This window comes from Sebastes fasciatus, chromosome 8 (genome assembly GCF_043250625.1).
Source record: "Sebastes fasciatus isolate fSebFas1 chromosome 8, fSebFas1.pri, whole genome shotgun sequence".
Classification (NCBI taxonomy): domain Eukaryota; kingdom Metazoa; phylum Chordata; class Actinopteri; order Perciformes; family Sebastidae; genus Sebastes; species Sebastes fasciatus.
In genome coordinates, this window is record NC_133802.1 from 11,625,913 (window position 1) to 11,650,860 (window position 24,948).

General features: G+C 39.8%; 1 protein-coding gene across 1 annotated transcript in view; it reads left to right on the plus strand.

Moving 5' to 3' along the window:
- Positions 1–764: 764 nt before the first annotated feature.
- ada (adenosine deaminase) overlaps positions 765–24,948 on the plus strand; it is a 31,496-nt gene continuing 7,312 nt past the window's right edge. Inside the window, exons 1-6 of the mRNA XM_074643386.1 lie at positions 765–996; positions 11,042–11,103; positions 13,066–13,188; positions 16,722–16,865; positions 16,968–17,083; positions 19,312–19,436. Of these exons, the coding sequence (XP_074499487.1) occupies positions 853–996; positions 11,042–11,103; positions 13,066–13,188; positions 16,722–16,865; positions 16,968–17,083; positions 19,312–19,436 (714 nt within the window). The 5' untranslated portion in view covers positions 765–852. The remainder of the gene's footprint in view (positions 997–11,041; positions 11,104–13,065; positions 13,189–16,721; positions 16,866–16,967; positions 17,084–19,311; positions 19,437–24,948) is intronic.

Genomic DNA, 24,948 nt, shown 5'->3' on the forward strand with positions numbered 1-24,948 from the left:
ACGGGCTGCGTGTATTTCCCTGTGGATTGAGCGTTTCGATACTTTCACAGTATTTATATAGGACTTAAGCCTGCTTTATAATAAAATAAACATGAAAATCTCACTTTTTTTATAATATGGGACCTTTAAGGTGAACAGATAAAAAATTTGTGATTAATTACGATTAACGATGGACAATCATGTGATTAATCGCGATTCAATATTTTGATCGATTGACAGCCCTAATTACTTTATATACTATGTAGCTTAATCTATAATAATATATCATCATATATTAGATGATTCATATTTTGCATGAATAATCTAAATCTCCAGAGTAACTAAAGCTTTAAATGTATTGAAGTAAAAGTATAATATTTGCCTCCAAAATGTGGTAGAGTAGAAGCAGCCTATAACATAGCATAAAATAAGGATAATAAAGCTGGACAAATAAAGAATAGATAGATAGATAGATAGATAGATAGATAGAGCAATTTATATAGATCACAAAAAAAGTAGCCTCAAAATTGTATTTAAGTGTAGTAAATATAGTTGTTGTAGTAAATGTAGGGTAACCTTCCTTGCTATCAGGTCTCTTTTACTTAGAATGCAGCATTAATACAACCTTCTACAATAGGCTTCGTGTCCACCGGTTTGACATAATGAATTAGCCCGGCGGTAAAGCTCATCACATGGTGCAAAGCCTCCGCCATACACGGCCCTTAATCCTCCTCCAGTGTTAATAATGCACACTGAGTTCACCTGCAGCTATGAGCGCACTTACAGCCTCTCAGCTGGTTGTACAGTAGCAATAAAGGGCAACTTGGTGGCTGCTTTTTGCCATTTGGTAATACGAAGGCGTGTCCTGGAGGCATGCATATAATAGGGAGACGAGCTGCAGCAGGCTTCTGCTCTCCAGTCCTCAGCTCTTTGTGGTCTCTGTGCACCACCAGCAGCAGCCGCTCCACGATGATGGCCGAGCTCTCTCAAGAACAAGTGGTGTTCAACAAGCCAAAGGTACGTTATCAGACGGGGCTACACTGTACTGTAGTATGAGCAATACTAGTTTAAATGGAAAGGTGATTAGAAACAGAAATAAATAAATAAAATGTTAGATAAAAAAACACTATCATTTCCCGCTATCGGCTTGTGTGTGTGTGATTCATGCCAGTAATGAAACACGGAAGAACACTTCATTGCTCTCAGTTTGCCATGTGACTATATGCCAGGCTTTAAGTAGGCTTCCACTGTGATGAATGACAAGAGCTTTTATATTTTTTTATTGAACAAATCCACACAACTTTATTCTAATGTTTATTCTGCTCAATTACGTTTTTTGGACTTTAATAATAATAATAATAATAATAATAATAATAATAATAATAATAATAATACATTTATTTATATAGCACTTCTCAAAACAGATGTTACAAAGTGCTTCACAAGACAATAAAAGCAGATAAATAAACTAAAAGATATGGTAACTGTTAAAACAGAACATCAGACAATAAAAGCAGATAGAGTAAAAAACAAATATGGTAATGATTAGGCTTATATTGATACATTTTTTATCTAGACAGATCATTTAAAATAATAATAATAATAATAATACATCCACAGAGATTGTAGAAAATGTGCTGAATAATTTTCCTACAAAAAATACAAATATTATGATCATTTTAAAGATTTTGATGGTTCCAAAATGAATGTTTTGTTTATCTTTGTGGAAGAAACCAGACGTTCGGCTTTCTAATATATATATTGCTTCAATTTCTTCCGTACATTTTTGGACTTTAACGATTAGGCTTATATTGATAACTTTTTTATCTAGACAAATCATTTAAAACAATATTAATACTAATAAAACATCCACAGAGCTTGTGGACAGGTGCTGAATAATTTCCCATAAAAAAATAAAAATAAAAATATATATATAAAAATATTATGATCATTTTAAAAATGTTGACGGGTCCAAAATTAATGTTTTCTTTATCTCTGTGGAAGATATCAGACGTTCGGCTCCCACTTCTAACAAGGCTTGTGAGCCAATAGTATAACGACGTTAGTATCACGTGGTATCTCTGTGTCGTCAGTGAGTCAGAAGTCGCTAGTTAATGTGGGGCAAAAAAACGGATAAATGGCTGTGTGAATAAACAGTAGTAAGTTATGTATCTTTTCGGACGTACTGAACTGTAATTTACTTCGTCACTTCTTGAGAGCCTCCTTGCCGGTTGGAGACGCGTAACCATGGTAACCCGTGACAACATCATGTGACCAAAACAACATTTTTGTGAGAATCAAAGTCTGAATCGACTTAAAATATAGCCTATATTACGCCTAGCAAAGTGGAATCTTATACTTAAAGTTAAATTGAAGCGTTATTGATATTACAGAGCTGTCCGTCAACATCTGTTATGAACGTTGTCGTCACTACCACATTGCATTATGGGATATTTATGTATGGGATAATGTACAGCGAGCCGGTCATTGTTGTGAAAGAAACAACAATGACCCACTAGCTGTATATTATCCCGCTTATTACACAGCTACTCACTTAAGAAATCAATAATTTTACACTTAAACGTTCCACCAAAGTCCGACATCAGAACTGCGCCCATAGCAACGGTCTGCTATACATAGCAACCGTAGAACACCGTGATTGACCAATCAGAATCGAGTATTCAACACAGATGTGCAATAAACCGCCATAGTGTCCAGCATTGCATACTGTAATATTTCACTGGAAATAGTATGCAATTTGCATACTATTGGTTTCATACTAAAGTTTCAGACATACTACGACATACAAATGGAATTTCGGACGCAACCTACCTGAATATTTAGGTAGGTAAGTAGGTAGGTAGGTACCTACTTACAGCAGCAAATGATAGATCAAGCACACATCAAGAATAAGAATAGAATAAGAATAAATAAGATTAAAAATGGGCATTAGCAATAAATACTCTTAAAAGCTGGTTAGCAAGTGCCAGTACTAACGTCCAATTGTGATGCATGTCTGACTACCCTGGTGAATGGATGAGTAACAGTGTGTGTGTGTGTGTGTGTGTGTGTGTGTGTGTGTGTGTGTGTGTGTGTGTGTGTGTGTGTGTGTTGGTGTGTGAAAGGGGGGGGGTTATTCAGTTAGTCCAGAGATGAGTTGTACAGTCTGATGGCAGTGGGTAGGAAGGACCTTCTGTGCCGCTCCGTGGTACACCGAGGTAGAAGAAGTCTTTTGCTGAATGTGCTCCTCTGTCTGGCCAAAGTGTGGTGAAATGGGTGGGTGTTGTTGTCCATAATAGCCAGTAGCTTAGCCAGCACTCTCTTCTCAGCCACCGTAATCACTGGGTCCAGGTTGGCTCCAAGGACAGACCCCGCCTTCTTTAACTGCTTGTCTATTCTGCCGGCATCTGTAGCTTTAATGCCGCTGCCCCAGCATACAACAGCAGAAAGAAGAGGGCACTTCCCACCACTGACTGATAGAACACACTCAGCATTGTACTGCATTGTCCTGACACACAGCCCTGCAGCCACCCATACTGTGGTCTGCCAGTCAGGTAATCGGTAACCCAGGTCACCAGTGGAGCATCCACCTGCATTGTTCGTAGTTTTGTCTCCCAGGAGTACAGGTTGGATGGTGTTAAAAGCACTTGTGAAATCAAAAAACGTAATCCCTACAGATGTCTGCCTTGTCTAGATGGGAGAAGGCCCGATGGAGTAGGTAGATTATGGCATCGTCTACTCCAATGTTAGCCTGATAGGCAAACTGCAAGGGGTCTAGTCCTCTCTGCACCAGGGGTCTGAGGTGGGCCAGCACAAGCCCTTCCAGAGTCTTCGTTATATGGGAAGTCAACGCCACAGGTCTATAATCATTCAGTACACTGGGACGCCTTTTTTTAGGCACAGGGACCAGACAGGAGGTTTTCCACATCACTGGGACTTCCCCAAGGCTCAGACTAAAGGTTAAAGATGTGCTGGAGGACTCCACACAGCTGGTCTGCACATGCCCTGAGGACATCTGGCTTGATGCCCTCAGAGCCTGCTGCTTGACCTGCCCGGAGCCTCTTCAGCTGCCACTACACCTGGTCCGAGGTGATATTGATGTGGGACTGTGTGGGGGTTGAAAATCCAGGGGGAGGGCCAGAGAGGGGGCAGGGAGGACTGGGGGGTGGAGGGGCCACGATGTGGTGTGTAGGTAGTACAGCAGATGAGGAAGTGGCAGGTAATGGGAATTGCTGAGCAGAAGTATCTGATTCAAATCTGTTAAAAAACAGGTTTGGCTCATTGGCAATGAGTTTCATGCCCGAACACACCTCTGTCATGCTGTTCTGTTGTAGCTTATTTTCCAACTTCCTCCTGTAGATGTCTTTGCTCTCCCTGATCTTTACTTTGAGCTCCTTCTGCACATGTCTCAGTTCCTCCCTATTTCCATCTCTAAAGGCCCTCTTTTCTGTATTCAGAAGGGCCTTAAGGTCTCCAGTGACCCAGGGTTTGTTATTTGGGAAGCACCGTACTGTTCTGGGTGGTGCAAAATTGTCCTGACAGAAGTTAATATATCCAGTTATGAAGTGTGTTAGGCCATCTATATCCTCCCCAAAAGAGTCACTGAACTCATCCAAGACAGTTGTCTCAAAACAGTCTCTCAGTGCCTCTTCATTCTCTGATGTTCATCTCCTCACTGACCTGGTGGTCACCGGTAGCTGTTGTATGTTGTATGATCGTATTTCCCTAGCGGAGGGAGAGGAGTGGAGCTGTATGCCTCCTTAACATTGGCATACAGTAGATCTAAAGTTTTATCCTCCCTGGTGTGACATTTCACAACTATTTCAAAGTGTGAAGTGTGGATGAAAGAGAGGCATGGTTAAAGTCACCAGATATGGCTATGAAAGCATTGGGATGTTCCGTTTGCACCTTCGCTGTGACTGAATGGATGAGGTTACATGCGCGCTTCGCGTCAGCAGAGGGTGGGATGTAGACGACCAAAACAATAACGTGAGAACTCTCGTGGCATGTAACATGGACGGAGGCTTACAGCTATCAGTTCATTGTCCAGGCAACAGAGTTGTTCTTTAACAGAAATGTGGTTCGGATGGCACCATCTGTGTTTCACGAGCAAGGCAAGCCCACCTCCTTTCCCCTTACAACTCTCTCGCCAGCGCGAGCTCATCCCCTTTGTTCACTAGAGATCTCACATTGCCCATTATGATGGAAGGTAGATACGGTTTGTACTTCCTTTTCTTTGACCGTTGTTTCACTCCCGCTCTGCACCAGCGGCTCCTCCTCCGTAACTCCTTCGGGATTTCCAGCCTCTTTACCTGGAACACGGCCGGCTAGTTTAAGTCGATCAGCTGAGTCCGTGAGTAAACAATACCTGAGTTGTAACTCGCATTGCAACTAGCCAAAAAGTATATCGCCAGGGCTAGTGAGAAAATAAAGGCGCTCCTCGCCCAACACCCAGCCATTGTAGATAGCTGGAGTATCCAAACACATAGAAATAACACTAGAATACAGGGAGCTGCTGCAACAGGTTGCTGCTCACACAGCGCCATGACACTCTCTCGAGCGAGTGAGACCAACCGTGTACCGTTAGTGCCGTGTACTAAAACAACAACAACCGACAGCCATAGTCCTTACAACCTTGTGTTGTCACCGGTTACTTTGTGAAAATGAGAAAAACATCAGCTTCAACCACCGAGGAGCTACGTTAGCATCTAAGCATTAGTGATGGTTGCGTCCAGTTACCTAACGTTATACAGCAACCGCTTATATGGATCAAAAAGCTTGAGATTGAGATATGAGTGCTCTAAGTTTTGATATATTTTTTAAGTGATAAAACGCTGTTCTGGTGATATTGGTAATTTGATTTTCAAAATTGAGATCAGTATCCAAAATAATGCCAAGGTGTTGGACTTTCTTACTGTATAAGAACGCCTTTCTTATGACTTATGACATTTGTAAGCCATGTAGTCTGCATTGACTGCAATGCCTCCGCGTAAATACGCTACGCTCAGAGCTAGTGACGTAGAATAAAAAGTGAGAAAGACCTCGAATGGCTTGTAGTGTACTGTTTAGCTGTAAAATGAGAAAGTGTGCTCCAGCTGGTGGGCGGTGCTTAGTATTTCCTCCACAGATCTCAACATGGCTGCCGGGTCACAAACTTTCTCATTTTACAGCTAAACAGTACACTACAAGATGTTTCTGAAAACATTTGAGGCGAGAAATAGGCATTACAGTAACAGAATATTAATTCATATTTGATCAGCGCTGTCTAGTTTGACTGTTTGATTGAAGTTTGTGAGTGATTGACAGCTGCTCAGAGACGTCAAGGCTCCAGCACGGCTCTGATTGGTTGTTTTCCTCCTGTCTGTGACCACCGGAGGACACAGAGGCACATAATTTTTTTCAGATTACTTGTCTCATGCACTGCTGTCAGGATATAGTGACCGTTTTATAAAAATAACTTTTTTTAATCATATTTGCTCCTATCTTCCTACTGCTGCTTTAATAACTACAACTAAGTGTTCAAAACTCGGGTTATTGCCATAAGACACCGATTTACAGCTAAAAATATTATATACAACAGCAACTCCCCACTCCTTTCTATTAATCCATGTGCAATGTACACATTTATAGTTAGCAGGTGATGTTTAATCAGCTCCTTATTGCCAGTTGGATCAAGACAGATTTCTGTATGGGAGCAGTAATGATGTCATTAACTTCATGGTAGTTCTTTTAATGGCTGGTATGGAGACAACTGGCTTGCACAACAAAGCCTTAAAGTGAAATTAACTTTCCGTTAGTTTCACATCAGGCACACGGGCGTGAAATGTATACTCACTGGTGCCCTTTGGAGTCGTGGGCTTGACTGAGCATGCACCTGGTCTGCCCAGGAGCTGAAGGCTGATAAGGGGACAGGAAATGACACAAGCAGCACAGAGAGAGATGTTGGCTCTGTTGCCACACAGTGTGAGTGAGTGAGTGAGTGTGTGTGTGTGTTGGTGAGATATCGTAAATTGTAAAAGGAGAGGCCTCAGGCGAGCAACTCAGAGATAATCTCATTAAATATTCATTTGTGAGAATGATACCACTCATTGTCCGTTGCAGCAGCCACCAGTTCACCACCCATGCTTCATATGCCGACAGTAGTCACAGTACAGTAGCTACAAGGTTATTACAGTGTGTGCTCATGTAATAAGTGGAGTTGATAAGGATCTGTGATTTTTAGTAGTGCTGCCACCAACGATTATTTTCATTCTTGAGTAATCTCTTGATTATTTTCTCAATGAATTGTCAGCAATCAGTGGAAAATGGCCATCAAAATTTCATAAAATCCACATCTGGCATCTTCAAATGTCCGAAATCCCCTCAAAAACTGTTCAGTTTACAGTGATAGGCCCATTAAACAGAGAAAAGCAGCAAATCCTTGCAACTGAGAGAATGGAACTACCACATGTTTATTATACATTTTAGCTTAAAAATTTACCTAAACATTTAATCAATTATGAAAATAGTGGCTAATAAATTTTCTGCCAATCGACCAATCAACTGTTTGCTTTCAGTGAGTTTCTTTTCTGGGTTAGAGTTACACTCTGGTAGGCTACAACTGGATCAGATGAACATTATTAAAGGACAAACAGACATAAATAAAAAGCTAAATCTAGCTAAAGCGCTGCAACTACTAAAATAGTTATTTTCATTACTGATTAATTTAATGATTGTTTTCCCAATTAATCATTTTGTCTATGAAGTGTCTTTAAAAAATGTTTCTAAAGCCCAAGATGATGTCTTTAAATGTCGTCTTTTATCCAACCAATTGTCCAAAATCCAAACATATTCAAATTACTATCAGTAAGGAAAAGCAGCAATTGAGTACTGTTAACAATTATTTTTGTTGTCAATTCATTTTTAGACTATTAATTACAGTTTTTCTCGTTCGCTTTGGCTCAATTCTCGAATGAGAATATTTATTTTCAAAACAATAAGTTCAAACCTCTGAACAATTAGTTTGTTGTTCACAACAGATTAAAATTTCTCATTCATTCAAGCAAATTGCGCTAAGTTACTAGTGCAACTTTCTACAATTTGCACAATAACCACTTGCACATGTCTTGCTGATCAAAACTGATGAGTTGATTCTCAGTGAAATTGTCGTCCTCTTCACAACTTCTAAACATTCTTTCATCGTTTGAGCAATCACATGCAAAATGATCCATTCAGTTATCAAAATCTGTCAGACATACATGTATATTCCATTAATATCTATGGCATGGTGTTACCTACTGTGAAGAGGTACAATTAGTTGTTTTTTACTGAACTACGGCAGGTTTTTGTTACAGGGTTTATAAATTTATTTTTTACAGTTTTGGTATGGATGACATTTTGTGGCAAATATTCTGTTCACTGTATATGACTTTACGTGAAAACTCAAAGGTGAATTTTCTGTTTACAGTACATTAACACATTGCTACACAAATACATTTTCTGTAAACATACATTATTTACATATTCTGTTTCTGTGTGTATTGTAGCATATAGTATTGACCTCTCTCAGAAAGTCAAACAGCTCAGGGCGAGACACAATAGCCTTCTGCTAGACATAACTGACATTTTGATATAATGCAGTCAGGGTCAACAGAAAGTCGACCAAAACAGAGATTTGCATATAAGAAATATTTCCGGGGTTGACTGCTGTAGTGACAAAACATCTAAACATTTTGACCAGTGCAGCTCACAAGATGACAAAAAAACTTTTCAATTTGGTGGCATTTGCTAATTCACTGACACAATAACAAGGTTTTAAAGCATGAATGAAGTGTATTTGGTGAGTCACTACCTTTTGTAAACATGCAGTAGAGTTGTGATGTCCAATGAAACAGTTGTGACAGTTGCACTTACAGTTTAGAGAATGTTAAGGCAAAAAATGAGCCAAAGCGATTGAGAAAAACTGGGAGTATAAACTCTTGATATAACTTAGCACAATGTTTTACAGGAAGTGCTGTGTGTACTGAAAGAATTGCCAAAGGATTTCCTGAATTTGCAGATGGGTTAAGCAGCTGCTGCTCCATCAAACCAGGCTTTTAAGGGAAGAAAATAGATGTAAACTAAAGAGACACTCAAGCAGTTTCAGTAACACACATTACTTCTTGTTGTAAACATCTGATCTCAAGATCTTGTTTTTGTCTTTAACCACACAGATGGACACAGCTGTACAATTTGTATATGCTGTTACTTTCTATATTATATCTAAGAAGTAAGGAGATAAGGAAGCAGGTTGGTTATCTATTAACAGGTTATTATTGGGTACTTTCTTGATTCATTAATGAATCATTTGGCCCACACATTGTAGAAAATAGTGGAAAAGTTACCCTCAAATTCCAAAGGATCTCTCCAAGTCCAATGATGTGTCTTTAAATGTTTTGTGTTCAAGCCCAAAGATATTCAATTTACAATGATATCAAACAGGAAAGAAAGCAGCAAATATTCACATTTGTTGATCTGGTAGTAGAGGATGTTGGGGTTTTAGCCTGAAAACGACTCAACGATTCATCAATTATCGAAATAGTTGCTGATTAATTCTCTGTGGATTGACGAATCGATTCATTGTTTTAGCTTTAGTCGTAACGCACCAGAAATGTTTGGCTTATTGAAAGCTGGCAGCTGATGTAGGTCTTTTTTTTTTTACATACTGTGGGGAAAAACATTCATGTTTTTATTACACGTCTTTAGTTTTTATTGCCATTGTGAAATCCAAAAAGTACACTGGAAGTGGAATTTGTGTCTAAAGGGGAACTTGAGTCAGGAATAGTCCCTAAATGATGTTTCCATTGAAAATCGGACACATTTCCTTTGAGTTATAATGACCTATGAAGGATTTCTCTTCAGGTCCTGTAGCCTGCACAACACAGGAGCAATGCTTTGATTCAGGACATTTGACCAAATTTTGTTGATATAATCACTAGGGCTGTCAATCGATTAAAGTATTTAATTGCGATTAATTCCGTGATTGTCCATAGTTAATCGTAATTAATCGCAAATTAATCACACATATTTTTATCCGTTCAAAATGTACCTTAAAGGGAGATTTGTCAAGTATTTAATACTCTTATCAACATGGGAGTGGGCAAATATGCTGCTTTATGCAAATGTATGTATATATTTATTATTGGAAATCAATTAACAACACAAAACAATGACAAAGATTGTCCAGAAACCCTCACAAACAAATATGCTCAAATCATAACATGGCAAACTCAACCCCAACAGGCAACAACAGCTGTCAGTGTGTCAGTGTGCTGACTTGACTGCTTGCCCCAAACTGCATGTGCAAGTGGGCATGTCTGTAAAGGGGAGACTCGTGGGTACCCATAGAACCCATTTTCATTCACATATCTTGAGATCTGTGGTCAAGGGCCCTCTTTGAAACTGGCCTTACCAGTTTTTCCTCGCCAAAATTTAGCGTAAGTTTGGAGCGTTATATAGCCTCCTTTGCGACAAGCTAGTATGACATAGTACCAATGGATTCCTTAGGTTTTCTAGTTTCATATGATACCATCTTCACTCTAGCTTAAAAACTGAGCCTGGTACAACTTTTGATACAACTTTTTGATATGGAGCATGGTATGGAGCAATATTTTCATATTCTCAAAGTGTCTTGCTTTGAATGTTTCCTCTTCTAAAATGAGAAGGGTGCAGGTTGGTTGAAGGTAAGAACTTAAAACAGCTTGTTGGAGCTTAAATCTGAATTTTTTTTATTAAACCTCACCCTGACGAATGAGCAAAGTTTTGGCCTCGGTTGTTGAAGGAACGTTGATTTATTGGTGTCATCTGCCTGAATAAAGCACGTCTCTCAGCGCTGGAAGGAGAGCCAGAACACTTAATCTTCTTTGACCCTTCGTCGGCCTTTTCACTGCCCATTGCCCAGTCATGCGTACGGCATTCATGATGGGCTGCAGCCAAAACATTGAACTGCAACACCACCACTGCGCTCTCTGGTTGCTCTCTATTTTTAACTCTACTGGGTTTAAATTGACTGATTATTATTATCGTGTCTTTTTCTCATCCGCAGGTTGAGCTGCATGTGCACCTCGATGGAGCCATCAGGGTGCAGACTATTCTTGATGTTGCCAAGTAAGTTAGTTAAGAGATAAGAATAAGAACTGTTCCTTTCCAGTTTTCTTCATTAACTGTCAAATAGAGCACCACTGGTAAAAAGCCCGAGCAGGGGTATCGGCCAATATTAGGTCATCGCAGACATATCGATCGGCTGATAATTAACAAGAAATTACATTACATAAATGCAAAAGATATGTTTGAAACATTGTTGCCGTTTCCTCTGTTAACCTTGGGAGTAAACTTTTTAACAAAGCACTACCTCTAATTTGCCTTATTGACTTTGTGCTATATGTAGTTTATTAGTGAGATAGTGTTATTCTAGTTTTGTATTTGCTCTTGAAAATGTGCTGTTTGTGGTAACAGTTGACAGTATTTTGTATTTTCACTTTTAAATCTACTGTGACAACAGTTTACACTGGGTTTATAACTGTATTTGCTGTTCTTAATCCACTCTGAAGATACGTTTGAAGTGTGTATATGCTCCTATTGACAGTGAAAATGGTTAATGCAAGGTTACATTATATATATTGTGAATCCATTGCACTTTATGCCAATTTTTATCCACCAAAGAGCACAGGTTTGACTGGGAATGTGCTCTTGGTCACAATTCTTGATTAACCAAAATGAATACTGGTTTATTGTTATCAGATTTTATATGGGTTGATATGGCAAACATGATAGCAAACAGTAGCCTATGTACACATCCAGCATTAGCATTAGTTTAGGAGTTGTGTTTTTAACCGCCTGATGATCCAATACTCACTCACCTTTTAGCTCTGTTTTTGGTCTCCACCAACTCCTGAGGGAAATATCTGGCTCTCTAGCTGCTAAATGCTCCACTATGTTCACCAGCTAGCTGCTAACTCTGTCTGTCTACTGTTTGGTGCTGAGCAGGTGGTGTACAGTGGGTTTATCAGAGTATTTTTTTGTCAAAAACAACCTGTCTGCTCAATCAGTATGGAGAACAGAACCTGCCAAAATAAAAAATAAATGAATAAATAAATGACTTGATAAATAAATAAATATGTCATTAAATGTACCAAAAATAGTATTCAAAATAAATGTGGCCATTAATTAATTGATAAAATGTGACATAAATTGATATTTCTGTTTTCCCTTTTATTTATTTATTATTCATTTCTAATACTTTTTAAATATATTTTTTTGTATCTATTTTTTATTTATTCATTTATTTATTTTATATCTATTTTTAAATGTATGTATTTATTTATGTACTTATGCATATATTTAATTATTTATTTCTGCACGATTTTCCCTTTGCATCTCACTCCTTATTTATTTCCCCCAACTTATTTATTTATGTATTCTTTTCTTTATACATTTCTTTTTACATTTCTTTATTCTACTTCATTATGCAAATGAGGGGCCTATATTTGTTTTTTGTATTATTTTTGCTACATTTCACAACATTTATTTTTGATTTTGGCAGGTTCCATCTTCCATACATCTGAACATGGTGCTAATGAGAGCAGTGTGAACCAAAACATTAAAGCTGCGGTCCATAAAAGGATAATTTGGGATAAGTCGAGTCATAATTCACTATAGGTTCGTCACTATGAGCGACACTTTTCACATAACACATCCGACCCATTGGTAATGTAAAAAATATAGATTAGAGCAGCTTTAACTCTTAAATATTGGTATCAGCATCAAAAAGCCAGTAACGGTGGGGCTTTGAAGTCAAAATCTGTGTGTGCATTTTCAGAACATAACATCACAATAGGCTAAATAAATCCTGGCGTAGTTTCAGGAGCTAATTTTTTCTATTTTTTTCATTAGTATTTCAGCTGTCAAGTCAATACATCATTCAAATACCAGCCCTTTGTTTAACTTTTCTTTTAAGAGAGTGGGTAAACTAGATTTGTACATTTTGTGTTTCAATAAAACAAAATACACATTTAAATTTCAAATCCATCCCTAAACTGTTTCTTTTTTCCCCACCTCTTCTCCTTCCAGGAGACGCGGCATCTCTCTGCCAGCAAATACCGTGGAAGAGATGACGCAGATCATTATCCTCCAACAGCCTGCCACCCTCACCAAGTTCCTGGGCAAGTTCGCCGAGTACATGCATGTGGTTGCGTAAGTGCTGACAGGTCTCCTTTAATGATTGAGTTTCATAATTGCCAACAGTGTTTTCTTGCAGAGCAGGTGACAGGGAGTGCACTCGACCAAGGTCTATCATGAGGGTCAATGTCCAGGAAGTTTGTTAAAGGGTAACTTTGGTATTTTTCAATCTGGACTCTATTTCGCCATGTTTTCATGTCTAAGTGATTAATGGGGACAAATTGATCCAGTATTGAGGGTCAACGGAAGTGAGCAGCATTAATGTAACGTTACATCGACTAAAAGTGCTTGTTTTTGCCACAGGCTCAGATTGTTATAAGTGTCTGACAACTTTATGGAAAGGAGCCTACAGAGAAATAAAATGTTTTTCTTACCTTTCGCTTGATCCGGTCTGCTTGTTATTATGTCCAGGTCCTGCTCAAGGAGAAGTCTCGTTGTGAAACCTGAATATCCGTATACTCTGGTTCAAATAAATACAGGCAGCCATTGAATTCAAAGACCTCATCCACATTGTAGAAATCATCTAAATATTCAGCCAAGGCGTTGAAAATCTTAGATAGATAAACTAAACTAAATTAAATTAAATTAAATTAAATTAAATTAAATTGAATAACATACATAACACTAACCTATGCTTTCTGTTGACTTCTGTTTGAGCGAGACTCTTTCCATAATGTTAGACACAAATAATAACAATCTGAACTTTCTGATTTTTGAAGTGTGAATGCAATCGCCAGAAGTAAAAAGCTAACGTTAGGCTATAAACGAACTACACTACGGTCACATGAGCGGGAGTATACACAACGAGGCTGTAAAGGCGGACGAGTCGGGGTGATGATGCTTAGTAGTCTCATTTAGCAACCAGTTGGCAACCGCCTTTTTTAAGACACATAAAAGCTTCAAAATTCACGAGTGGTGTATTTATTGATGTATTTTATGTCATAAAACAAAACGTTAAAATCTCTTCAGCTTGTGTTAAACACAGACCTTATTTCAGGCATCTAACTAAAAAACCATTAAAACAACCCACTGACTTCCAGACGAGGGAACCGGAAGTGCTAAAATGCTAAATCATTTCTGTTTTTTAGGACTCATTCCTGTAGCACTCTATACTGGAGCAACTTCAGAAATTGTTGTCGCTATCAGTCAGTTAGACGCAAAAACATGGGAAAATATGGTCCAGGTTGAAAAATACCTAAGTAACCGTTTAAGACACGTGCAGTTATGTTATACAGTTATAATGCATCCAAGTCTTAAAACTAGAGTGTGTAGTATAGTTTGTGATTGATGGTTGGGGGTTGATTTTAAATGCCAGACATGCAGAACAGGCACACATCATTATCGAGATCAAGTGTCACCTTGGCAACCAGACTAAGAGGAGAGTAAAGTTGTTCAGAGGCTCTTTCCGCCCGGAGTCTTATATTTAGTCCTCAAGTGACAGGGCTGAACTGTTAAGAAAAGACCAAATAATGTCTTTCACACACACACTCAACAGCCGTTGAGCTTTAAACAGTGACAGTCTGTAGTGGCCCGACTGCAGCGCGCAGTCTGCTGAATGGACCCTCTTGTGTCAAGGCCCTTGAAAGCCTTGTATGCAGAGCGGCTTCAACAACACAGGGAACTTGCCAGCTGAGTTTAGTTCATGCAGAATTGTTGTATGAGCTTAGTGGTGATGTGTGTTTGGACGGGGGGTAATGAGAGGATGCTGGGGAACAACAGGCATTCAGACCTGTGTAAATGCTGGAAGCTGTGTTGTTCTGTGTTCGTCATGTGATGTGGGACGGAAAGTGTGCTGCTGAGTCTGAAGGAAAGAGGGAAATGGAGCAACACTGCTCATGCCATGTAGCACAATCATACGTGCAGGACAGACAAACGTTTTAGGTGTAAAATATGATAATCACAAGGTTATGGACTGTATGAAAATGTCGGGGGTGGGAAGGGGGGCCTGAATCTTATAATCTAATATTTACATTAGATCCTCCCCTTGATTTAGCTAAAGGGCTGCAGAGTGGTGAAAACGAGGGTGCTGTAATTTATCAATACAATGTTTACGTCCTTTTTGTAAAATAATTAGTGTACTGTTCCTCATAACTTCTTTTTATTTCTTAACAAATATAATTAATGAAACTGAATCTGAATCTGCTCTTCTGACTTATAGAATAGGATTTTACAGGGCATCATTTCAACAAGAATTGAATGTTCAGACGGCGGTTGTGATAAATAATAAAAAATAATCATTTAATTAGTAATAATAATGGTCCAAAATGATGAAAAAAATTGCATAGTTTTCAGTCAAAAACCTTCAAAAATCTTGGGGGAGGACCTCCAAACCCAATATATCATATGTAAGGGATAATGTACAGCGAACCAGTCATTGTTGTGAAAGAATCCTCGACGCGATCATCGCCCTGAGGGGCATTCTTTCACAACAATGACCTGCTAGCTGTACATTATAAGATAAGATAAGATAAGATAAGATGAACCTTTATTAATCCCAGAGGGAAATTCAGGTGTCAAAGCAGCAACATCAGCAAACAGAGTGAAACACAGGAGAGGTAAAGGTATACACAAATTATAAAAACAATAATAGAGAATGGGTGAACATAGTGTGTGCAGTCTGTCAATAAATAAATGTAGTATGTGCAATAAATAAATGTAATATGTACATATGTGCAGTCTATAAAGTGGTATATAGGATGTATAGTGTAAAGTAAGTGTAAAGTGTGCCAGTGGTTTGAGTCCAAGATGGTTGCAGATAGTGCATGTTTAAAGTTCTTAAAGTCCTCATAGTTCTCATATGGGGGGTCAGCCTTGGTTGTGGAGCCTGATGGCTACCAGCATGAAGGACTGACCCAAGCACTATCCCGCTTATCACACGGCTACTTACTGAAGAAATCTATATTTTGACACAAAAACGGTCCACCAGAGTCCGACATCAGAACTGCGCCCATATTAACGGTCTGTTATAGAGAAATTACAGACCGCAGAACGCCGTGATTGACCAATCAGAATTGAGTATTCAACACTGTGTAATGATGTCTTTTATTCACTGTAGAAATTCAGAATGAGTCTCTGTATAATATGTAGGAGCATCCTGACTGGGACACTGCTCCTAAAACCTGAATGAACAGCTCACACACCTCAGCTCTGCATGCATACCCGTCTGTCTGGCTGGCAAAAAAAATAGGAATACGTTGCAAGAGATTGCTGATACCGGTCAATACACATGCCAACATGTGAATAAGGGGAGTACCGGCACTTATTTAAAGTGTATGTGGAAAATAATTTTAAATAAACAGTTGACAATGGTCACAAAATACATCTAATGAAGCTTCTAAGTCAACCGTCACTAACAGATGTTGCACATAGATGTTTACGATGTGTTCAAATGAAATCAATCAGTAACACCCTGTAAATGCTTACAGTCATCATAGTTTAGATGATGGATTAGCAGTGGCTAATCGGTTTATTTGTACCACTGAGATAAGAGATTATAAGAGGCAAAGGGCAATGCCATTCATTCTGTGTTTTTCTTTGTTCTGTTTCAGTGGGGACAGAGAGGCCATAAAGAGGATAGCCTATGAGTTCGTCGAGGACAAAGCCAAGGAGGGAGTGATTTATGTCGAGGTCAGATACAGTCCGCATTTTCTGGCTAACACTAAAGTGGATCCCATACCATGGGAACAGAAAGAGTAAGTCTTTGGTGGAACCTGTCGTTGTGCTTTTAGGGGGGGATCAGTTACGTTTGGCTCATTGCATGTTTTTTTATTTTTCACTGTGTTTTCTTCACTCAGAGGCGACCTGAGCCCGGACGAGGTGGTGCACCTGGTCAACGAGGGCCTCAGCGAGGGGGAGAGGGCCTTCAATATCAAAGCCAGGTCCATTCTATGCTGCATGCGCCACATGCCAAGTAATGAACTGTTCATGCCTCTATCCGCCCAAACAGCCTTGTGAGAAAAGGTTCCTTACTGTACTGTCTTCTGTCTTGTCTCAAAGCTCTGCCTCAGTCACTCTTATCAGACAATGAACAGTAGCACCACAGAAACAGAAGGACTCAATGCACTCAGAAAAGTTGTATGCTCATAATGACAATGCTAACATGCTGATTAAGTATAATGTTTACCATATTCACCATATTAGTTTAAGGGGACGGCTGTGGCTCAGGGAGTAGAGCGCGTCGTCCTTTAATCTCAAGGTTGGTAATTCGATTCAGGGCCGGCTTAAAGCATAGGGGCCATATAGGCGGGTCACCTAGGGCGCCACCTTCTGGGGGTCGCTGGTCACCCCCTAAAAAAACGTCATTAGGTTGTTGAGATATTTCACTAAAAGCCCAAAATAACCACCTGCTGTTGGCGCTAGAGGAAAAGTCACCAAAGTCCAGCCCATTCTCATTCCCAGGGTGTTAAATACCGAGGCTTTGTCTGTGTTTCGGTGCCACCACACACGGCACCCTTTAGGACGTTATGAAATGCACGGGGCGTTCCATTAACTACAATATAAACCCATCTGCGGCAATATTAAACGCTCCGAGAAAGTGCGTGTGGAGTGTGGGGAATAGTTTAAAGAGCGAAAAGACACACACTGGCGGGCGAAAGTAAAGGGTCCAACAAACACAAGGCTTTCATCCAGGAGACCACTGTTTGTGTCCCGTGCGTCACGTTACGATCAGCTGTTTGTTCTTGTCCCATGTTCACAACGTTCAGTGTCATTTTTCGCTGTACAAACATAGTAGTTTTAAGCCCAACCTAACTATAGTGTTTTGTGTTGCCTAATCTTAAAGTGACACCAAGGGTATGTATAGTGCTTTTGATGCTGAAAATAAAGTAACGCCAAGGGGCGTGACAAAGCGGATATATGTGATGAGTTGGGATGAGAACGTGTTGCCAATGTCATACGTATTCATCCTCTGGGGGCCAGTAATGTTTGTACAAAATTTCATGGCAACCCATCCAATAGTTGTTGAGATATTTCAGTCTAGAATAATACAGGTAGTACAGATTGGTAATACAACTGTGCCAATCACTGTGTGCAGTCTATAAGCTGTACCAGTTAAAATTATGGTTACAACATCAGCAGTTGTTGTCTCATCGGCAGCAGTCAAGTCAATTTTATTTTTATATAGCCCATTATCACAAATCACAAATTAGCCTCAGGGAGCTTTATAATCTGTACAGCATAGTGTCAGCAGCAGTGACTGTAACGATAAGTCTGTTGCAAATCTGCTCTGCTCCATTTACAGTAAGCAGCTGTTTCCTGTGTAGCCCAACGGCCAAGTGCCATACATATCTGTCATTCTGTATTTCACTTAACATCTCTTGCAAAAACATGCTGCAATATCCCAGAGTGATTACATCTTTATGTAAGAGACTTCCTGAACGTATCTGATGTTGTTATCATACATGAGAATACAAAGTGCTATTTCAGGAAGCTTGTACAAGCTGTTGCATAACTGTATGCAGTTAGATTTGTGTATGTTTAAATAGTATGCAGCATAATATCTCACTGAATTCTGATTATGAATACTGTATGATGATCTGGGACATATGTATGTAACTGTTTTGGTTTTATAAAAGTAGGTTATGTTTTCATACAGTAATAAAAGTCAAGATGTGACACAGCAAATTAAAGGAATAGTTACGCTTATTGCCCGAGAGTTAGATAAGAAAACTCAAATGTCTGTATGGTAAATATGAAGCTACTGCCAGGAAACAGTTGGCTTAGCTTAGCATAAAGACTGGAAAACGGGGGAAACAGCTTGGCTCTGTCCAAAAGTAACAAAATCGGCCTACATTAAGCTAATTTAAGGCGGCTGGCAGTAGCTTCATAATTACTGTACAGATATGAGAGTGGTATCCATTCTCTCATCTCTCGGAAACAAAGCAAATAAGTACATTTCCAAAAAGTGTCGAAATGTGAACCAGTCCGCTGTCAGCCAGATGAATACAGATACTACGGCATGTTGGTTAACGTTGTCTGGTACTCATCATAGCTGTAGATTGATGCAGAAGAATGTTGCATGATGCTTTGACTGTATCATCACATTTCATCTACACATCATCTGCTTGTGTGTCTGTGTGTGTTTGAGTTGGCAGCAGGACCAAACTGGGTAGTAATATATGTGTGTTTTAAATTCTCCAGGCTGGTCTATGGATGTGGTGGAGCTGTGTAAGAAATATCACCACAAAGGCGTGGTCGCCATCGATCTGGCAGGTGATGAGTCACTCAACATTGAAGCCAATCCAGAACACCGGAAGGCCTATGAGGTGAGCGGGTTGAATCCCCAACAAAATACCAGACAGACAGTCTTTGTTAAAGCATTGGGAGATTAAAACGGCGTCGGCTTTGGCGTGTCTTCTATACTTTAGTCACAGCCTCACATGCCAGACACATAGCAACATGTTGAGCAACAACAGCAAAGATGGTAATAATGATAACCAAGGTCAGCTAAACCGCAGGTTCCCAACCGACCCCCGCTAGGGATCGCCAAAGCTTTAGGGGGGGTCGCAAGGCCTTGTTGATTGTGAGACAATTTAAAATACTTACTGCAAGTGTCAAAAGCTAACACAAAACACTGCAATGCGAATAAGATTCAAAAGCCGAATTATAGTGTGTATATATATATATATATAGATATATATATATATATATATAGCATACAGCTTATCTTTGTCCGCATAATTGTGTAGTTGGCATTTGGCTTCTAGATCCTAATGTCATATACCTACCCGTTTGTAAACTGGACATCGGCCTCCGAAGATGAACACATTTTGAACTGCAGACAGATGTTCACTAACATCAAAACACATCAGTGACAGTAATGGGTGGCAAGCTGTCAAGGTCTTCCTAATTCTTAAGGATCAATATCATAAACTAACTTAAAATTGTGCAATATATGGCCCCTTTGCCTCTGCCAGCTTCTCTTTATATGGGTATTTGTCTTTCGCACATAATTTATACTTTTCTGATGATGAACGATTGACAGATGAATAGACCGGTGACAGATAATGATAAGTCTACTGTAGCTACGTACGCTACCCTCCGAAATTGGCGGCGCGCCCCAGAGTGCTCCGTGATTCCCATTCCTTATACAGTTTGGGTTAAATCAAAAGTGTCAGAAACAAGAAAAGGACTTGCACCAACGCCTTGTCCTCCCTGCCGCCAGGAGGCTGCTTCGCCGGGAGTAGAGTGTGCAGCAGCTCCAGGAGACATTAAGTCCAGTTAGCAGTTAGCTTGAATTCAACCAGTGCAAACACCAGCACCAAGGGTCTGATCCCAGATCAGCAAACTTTGTGTTGCTGCCGTTACACAGGTTAGACCCAGCGCTCCGTCAGCCCACTGTGACTCCTGGAGCTGGGGTTTGTGCTGGCTGAATTTGAGTTGCTGTGGTCGAATTGTGAGTCTGTCTCCGGGAGCTGCCAGCGGGGTGGTCTCCTGGATGCGAGGGAGGTCGAAACAAAGGTGCGGGTAGTTTTCTTGTTTCTGCCACTTTGGGTTTAGTCTAATAAACAAACTATCAAAATGTACACGGACCATACAGCACGCTGTTAGTGGCACAAACACACTGATGGCTAACGTAAACTAGGCCGACGTAGCAGTGTTAATTTGACTGGAAATAATGGGTTTCAGATCACAGTGTTGCTGTTGTCGCATTGTGTCTGAAAGGACCTTCAGTGAGAGAGGGAAATGGAGAGTACTATGAGAAAGAAATACTCAAGCAGGGGCAAAAATAAATAAAAACGGATGAATATTAGTTTATGCCAGAGATTCACACGCCAAGTTCACACCAGAGGAGCGAATTATTCAGTTATTCAGTTTTTATTTTCACTCTTTAAAAGTCACCAGAATGCCAGAAACTAAGTCTCTGGACCCTCAGACCCCCCGCTTTGGTTTTGAAATCCTTCCTATTTTTAAGGTCTCAAGGTTGGCAAGTACTGTATGTGAATGGACCCAGTAGTAGAGGTGAAATGCTGCCCCTTATTTGTGTGGAGTTTGTGGCTAGGCATTACACACTGTACCTTTAAGGAATAAGGTTGGGAACCACTGACGACTGCAGCTTGTTCTGGAGTGTTTAGTGGTCTTAAATGTGATTTTGAAAAAGCCGGTGATTTCTTACAAAGAACAAGAAGTACGATTGCAGGAGGAAAATGGCAGTCAGTGTAAATACATAAGTAGACTACTTACTGTACCGTGGCATTATAGCACAGTGGGCATCATTTTTATTGATAGCATGTTGTATCATTTTGAGGTTGTAAAAACATTTTATAGTCCCAGAGTCCACATCATGTTCCCACAGGCTGCAGGCTGATGAAAATATGGCTGCAGTTTATCGCCCCAACAACTTTCAGGAATCCTTAGAAAGAATTTGAAGCTACAGAGTGGACAGATTTAGCTCCCGGGATGGCAGTGGTCCAGACTGAAATATTTTGACAACTATTGGATGGATTGCCATGAAAATTTCTAAAGATATTCACCGTCAGCAGAGGATGAAGCGTACAGACTTTGGTAATCCCCTGACTTTGCCCCTTGCACCATCATGAGGTTCACATTTGTGATTTTAAAGGGCCCATTTTCAAAATTCATACATGTTATTCCTGTGGTCTAAGACAGTCCGAAACATTTCCCCAAACAAATCTCTCCCAAATCCAAAAACTAGAGTGCTAAAACTCAAACTTGTGATGTCATAGGGTATAAAGTGTGTGAGTATATAGGAACATTTTGTGTTTCACAACTGAGAACTCATTTGGGTATAAGAAAACAAACATTCTGTGGGTCCACAAAATCAGCCTCCCATTCATCGTCTTTGGAGCAGCTCCAGACTTTATACCCTATGACATCACAAGTTTTAGTTTTAGCACTCTAGTTTTTGGGTTTGGGAGAGAGTTGTTCATGTTTACTAAAAATGTTTGGACTGTCTTCGACCATAGGAATAACATGTAGGGGAGAGTGGGGTAAGATGAGCCAATTTTTACTTATGCTGTCCTCGAGGTTAGGAAAAATGAGACAGAAGCAGAATGAAAACTTGAACCTTAAATTCAGGATCTCTCCTATCAAATGAAATGATCAGCATGCATCCATCACAAAGCTGTCTGGAAAAAATGACCTTCCCAAAAAAAGTGCTCCTGTGGCTCAACTTGCCCCAGGTAAGGGGTAAGTTGATCCGAGTCAGTGGGTAAGTTGAGCCATCGTGGGGTAAACTGAACATCTGAGTTTTTAAGTTTAAACCTCAGCATAAGTGTGTTAACAAACAGTTTCACAGTTATGAACTTGTGAGAACAAACCACCTGTGAGTTTCAAGACCATTTAACAATCAAAATATCATTCAATATTCGACAATATTCCAGTCGTCAAGGTTGCAGTGAAATATGAACTGTTGCTCCCTCCTTGCAGTTCCTCCAGCCTTTTGAGGTTGAGGTAGCTCCTTCAGCACATCACTCAGTGGAAAAGATGCCTCATCCTTTTCCTTGAATACAAAGGTGGGCTTCTCACGTCAAGTGTTCCCCCGGATTCTTCTGAGAAATCTTGCACTCACTTCGTTGCCCTCCAGGCTCTCAACCAAGCCAATGTAATGGTAGCTTCTGCCTTTGGATACAAAGTTTACTATGACAAAGTCACCAACTGACAGATCTGAGATGTCTGATTCACTTCTCTCATCATTAGAACTCTCATGCTCAGAAGTGTCATCAAATGGGATGGCATCACACTCTCCTCAGAACTGCTGTACGCTGTGATTTTCGTCTTGGTCTTTGGTTTGACCTAGGCCTACCTGCTAAACCCTGCTCTTTCCAGTTGTTGGGGACAGGAAGGTTGTTCTTTCTGCCAATTCCAATGCCAGTTCACAGCATTTCTTTGGAGTAAGGCCGTGGAACTGTTCAGCCAGCTTCTTGATATGGTCTGCAAGCTCCTTCTCTACCTCCTCTGTGAGGACCCTCTTTGCCTCTGCTGTTCCACTATAACCAACTGTTTTAACTTCCTTTATCTCCCTCTTCTATAAAGGTTAACACATAAAAAAATCAAACCAAGTTGTGTAACACTCAACAGTAATACCATTTTATACATCAGAGAATTAATTTGGTTAATTTATGGTGGGGTAAATTGAGCCAGTGGCTCAGAATAATAGTAGAATATTAGTGAGCCAGTGGCTCAACTTACCCCATAACCTTTGGCTCACTTTGCCCCATAGCTACCATTTTGGAAAAAATGGCCCAGTTTAGCAATTCAGGCTAATCTTTAGCGAAGGGATTAACATGGTGTTATATCTTAGTAAATCACCAACATGTATAATATATTTTTTTAGACCTGGATAAATTTGCTTTGACCCAACAGTCATTATTCCTGACATGCAGAAAATTTACTTTGACTGGGAAAAAACTGTTTTTGGTGTAAAAAAGTACTTACTATTTCTCCTATGTGCTTCACTTCATCACAGCAAGATAGAAATGATGGGTACTTCCTGAATTTATGGTCACATGACAAAACATAATCACAGTTGCCAAGATACAGGGGGTGGGTCAACTTACCCACTGGCTCATTTTACCCCACTCTCCCCTACTGTATGAATTTTGAAAATGGGTGTAGATCCCCTTTAAGTGAAATGTCCTGACATCTAGGCCTATTGAACGGATCACCTTGACGTTTGGTGCACACATTCATGCTCCCTTGAGGATGAATTATACCAGCTTTATTGATCTCTTAACTTTTCATCTCACACCATTATCAGGTCAAAATTTTAATCTGTCCAATACTTTGGTTTATGACTAAATACCTGCAAAACCAAAGACATTCCCATCAGCCTCAGCTGCACTTTGTGTTTAGTGCTAATTAGCAAATGCTAGTATGTTAACACGCCAAACTAAGATGGTGAACGTGGTAAACGTTATACCTATTGTTATTGTGTCTTGTTAGCATGTTAGCATTTAGCTCAAAGCACTGTCTCAGAGCTGCTAGCGTGGCTGTAGTCTCTTAATCTTGTTTGAATATGTTTTATGCAACATGTTCCTCCACATGAGTCACTATCCACTGTCAGTCAGGTGAATCTGTTTCTCAGACTTGGTAAACAGGTCACGAAGGCTTGTTTTGGTCCTGATCTCTAGACATAACCTGCAGGATAGGTGCACGCCCTTTACTGTGTTTATTGTTTCTGTAATGCCTTCAGGGTTTCATACACTGTCAGGTTGCCAAACACTTTTCACCATCAGAGAATCGTCTCAAATTGATGAGGACTTCAATGTCTTTATCTGTAACCAACACAGTACAGGAGTAATGCTCCCGAATCAATTTCCTCTTAAGCACTGACGAAAAAATCCAATTTGGTTTCCAGACAGCATTTATTGATTAATTCAGAGAACATCACAGTAAGTAATCAATTTGGCCTGTCAGACAATAATGAATGCGCTAGATTAATCAGTTAATACGCTACAGCGCTGGACGTGGAACACTTCTTTCTGAAATTGATTGCATGGATGCAGGATTGGTGGAGTCAAATACACGGGGACAGTTCATAATATTACAGCATCCATAGTGGAGGAAGTAATTGTCCTTATAATTATCTGACTGATACTGGTGATTTGCTTTGGTATTCTGTTATTTCACATTTTTAGATGTTTGAAGTGTGCTATTACTGTAGTAATAGTGTAGAGGTGCAAAGGTGGACAGCAAACACCAATTCAAAATTCCTCATCTATGAGTCTGTTGGTTCTTAGTCACTCATGCTTGAGATGGCAAACATACCAGGGCGTTCAATAGAGTGTATAGGTTCGAGGGTGTGCACCAACGATC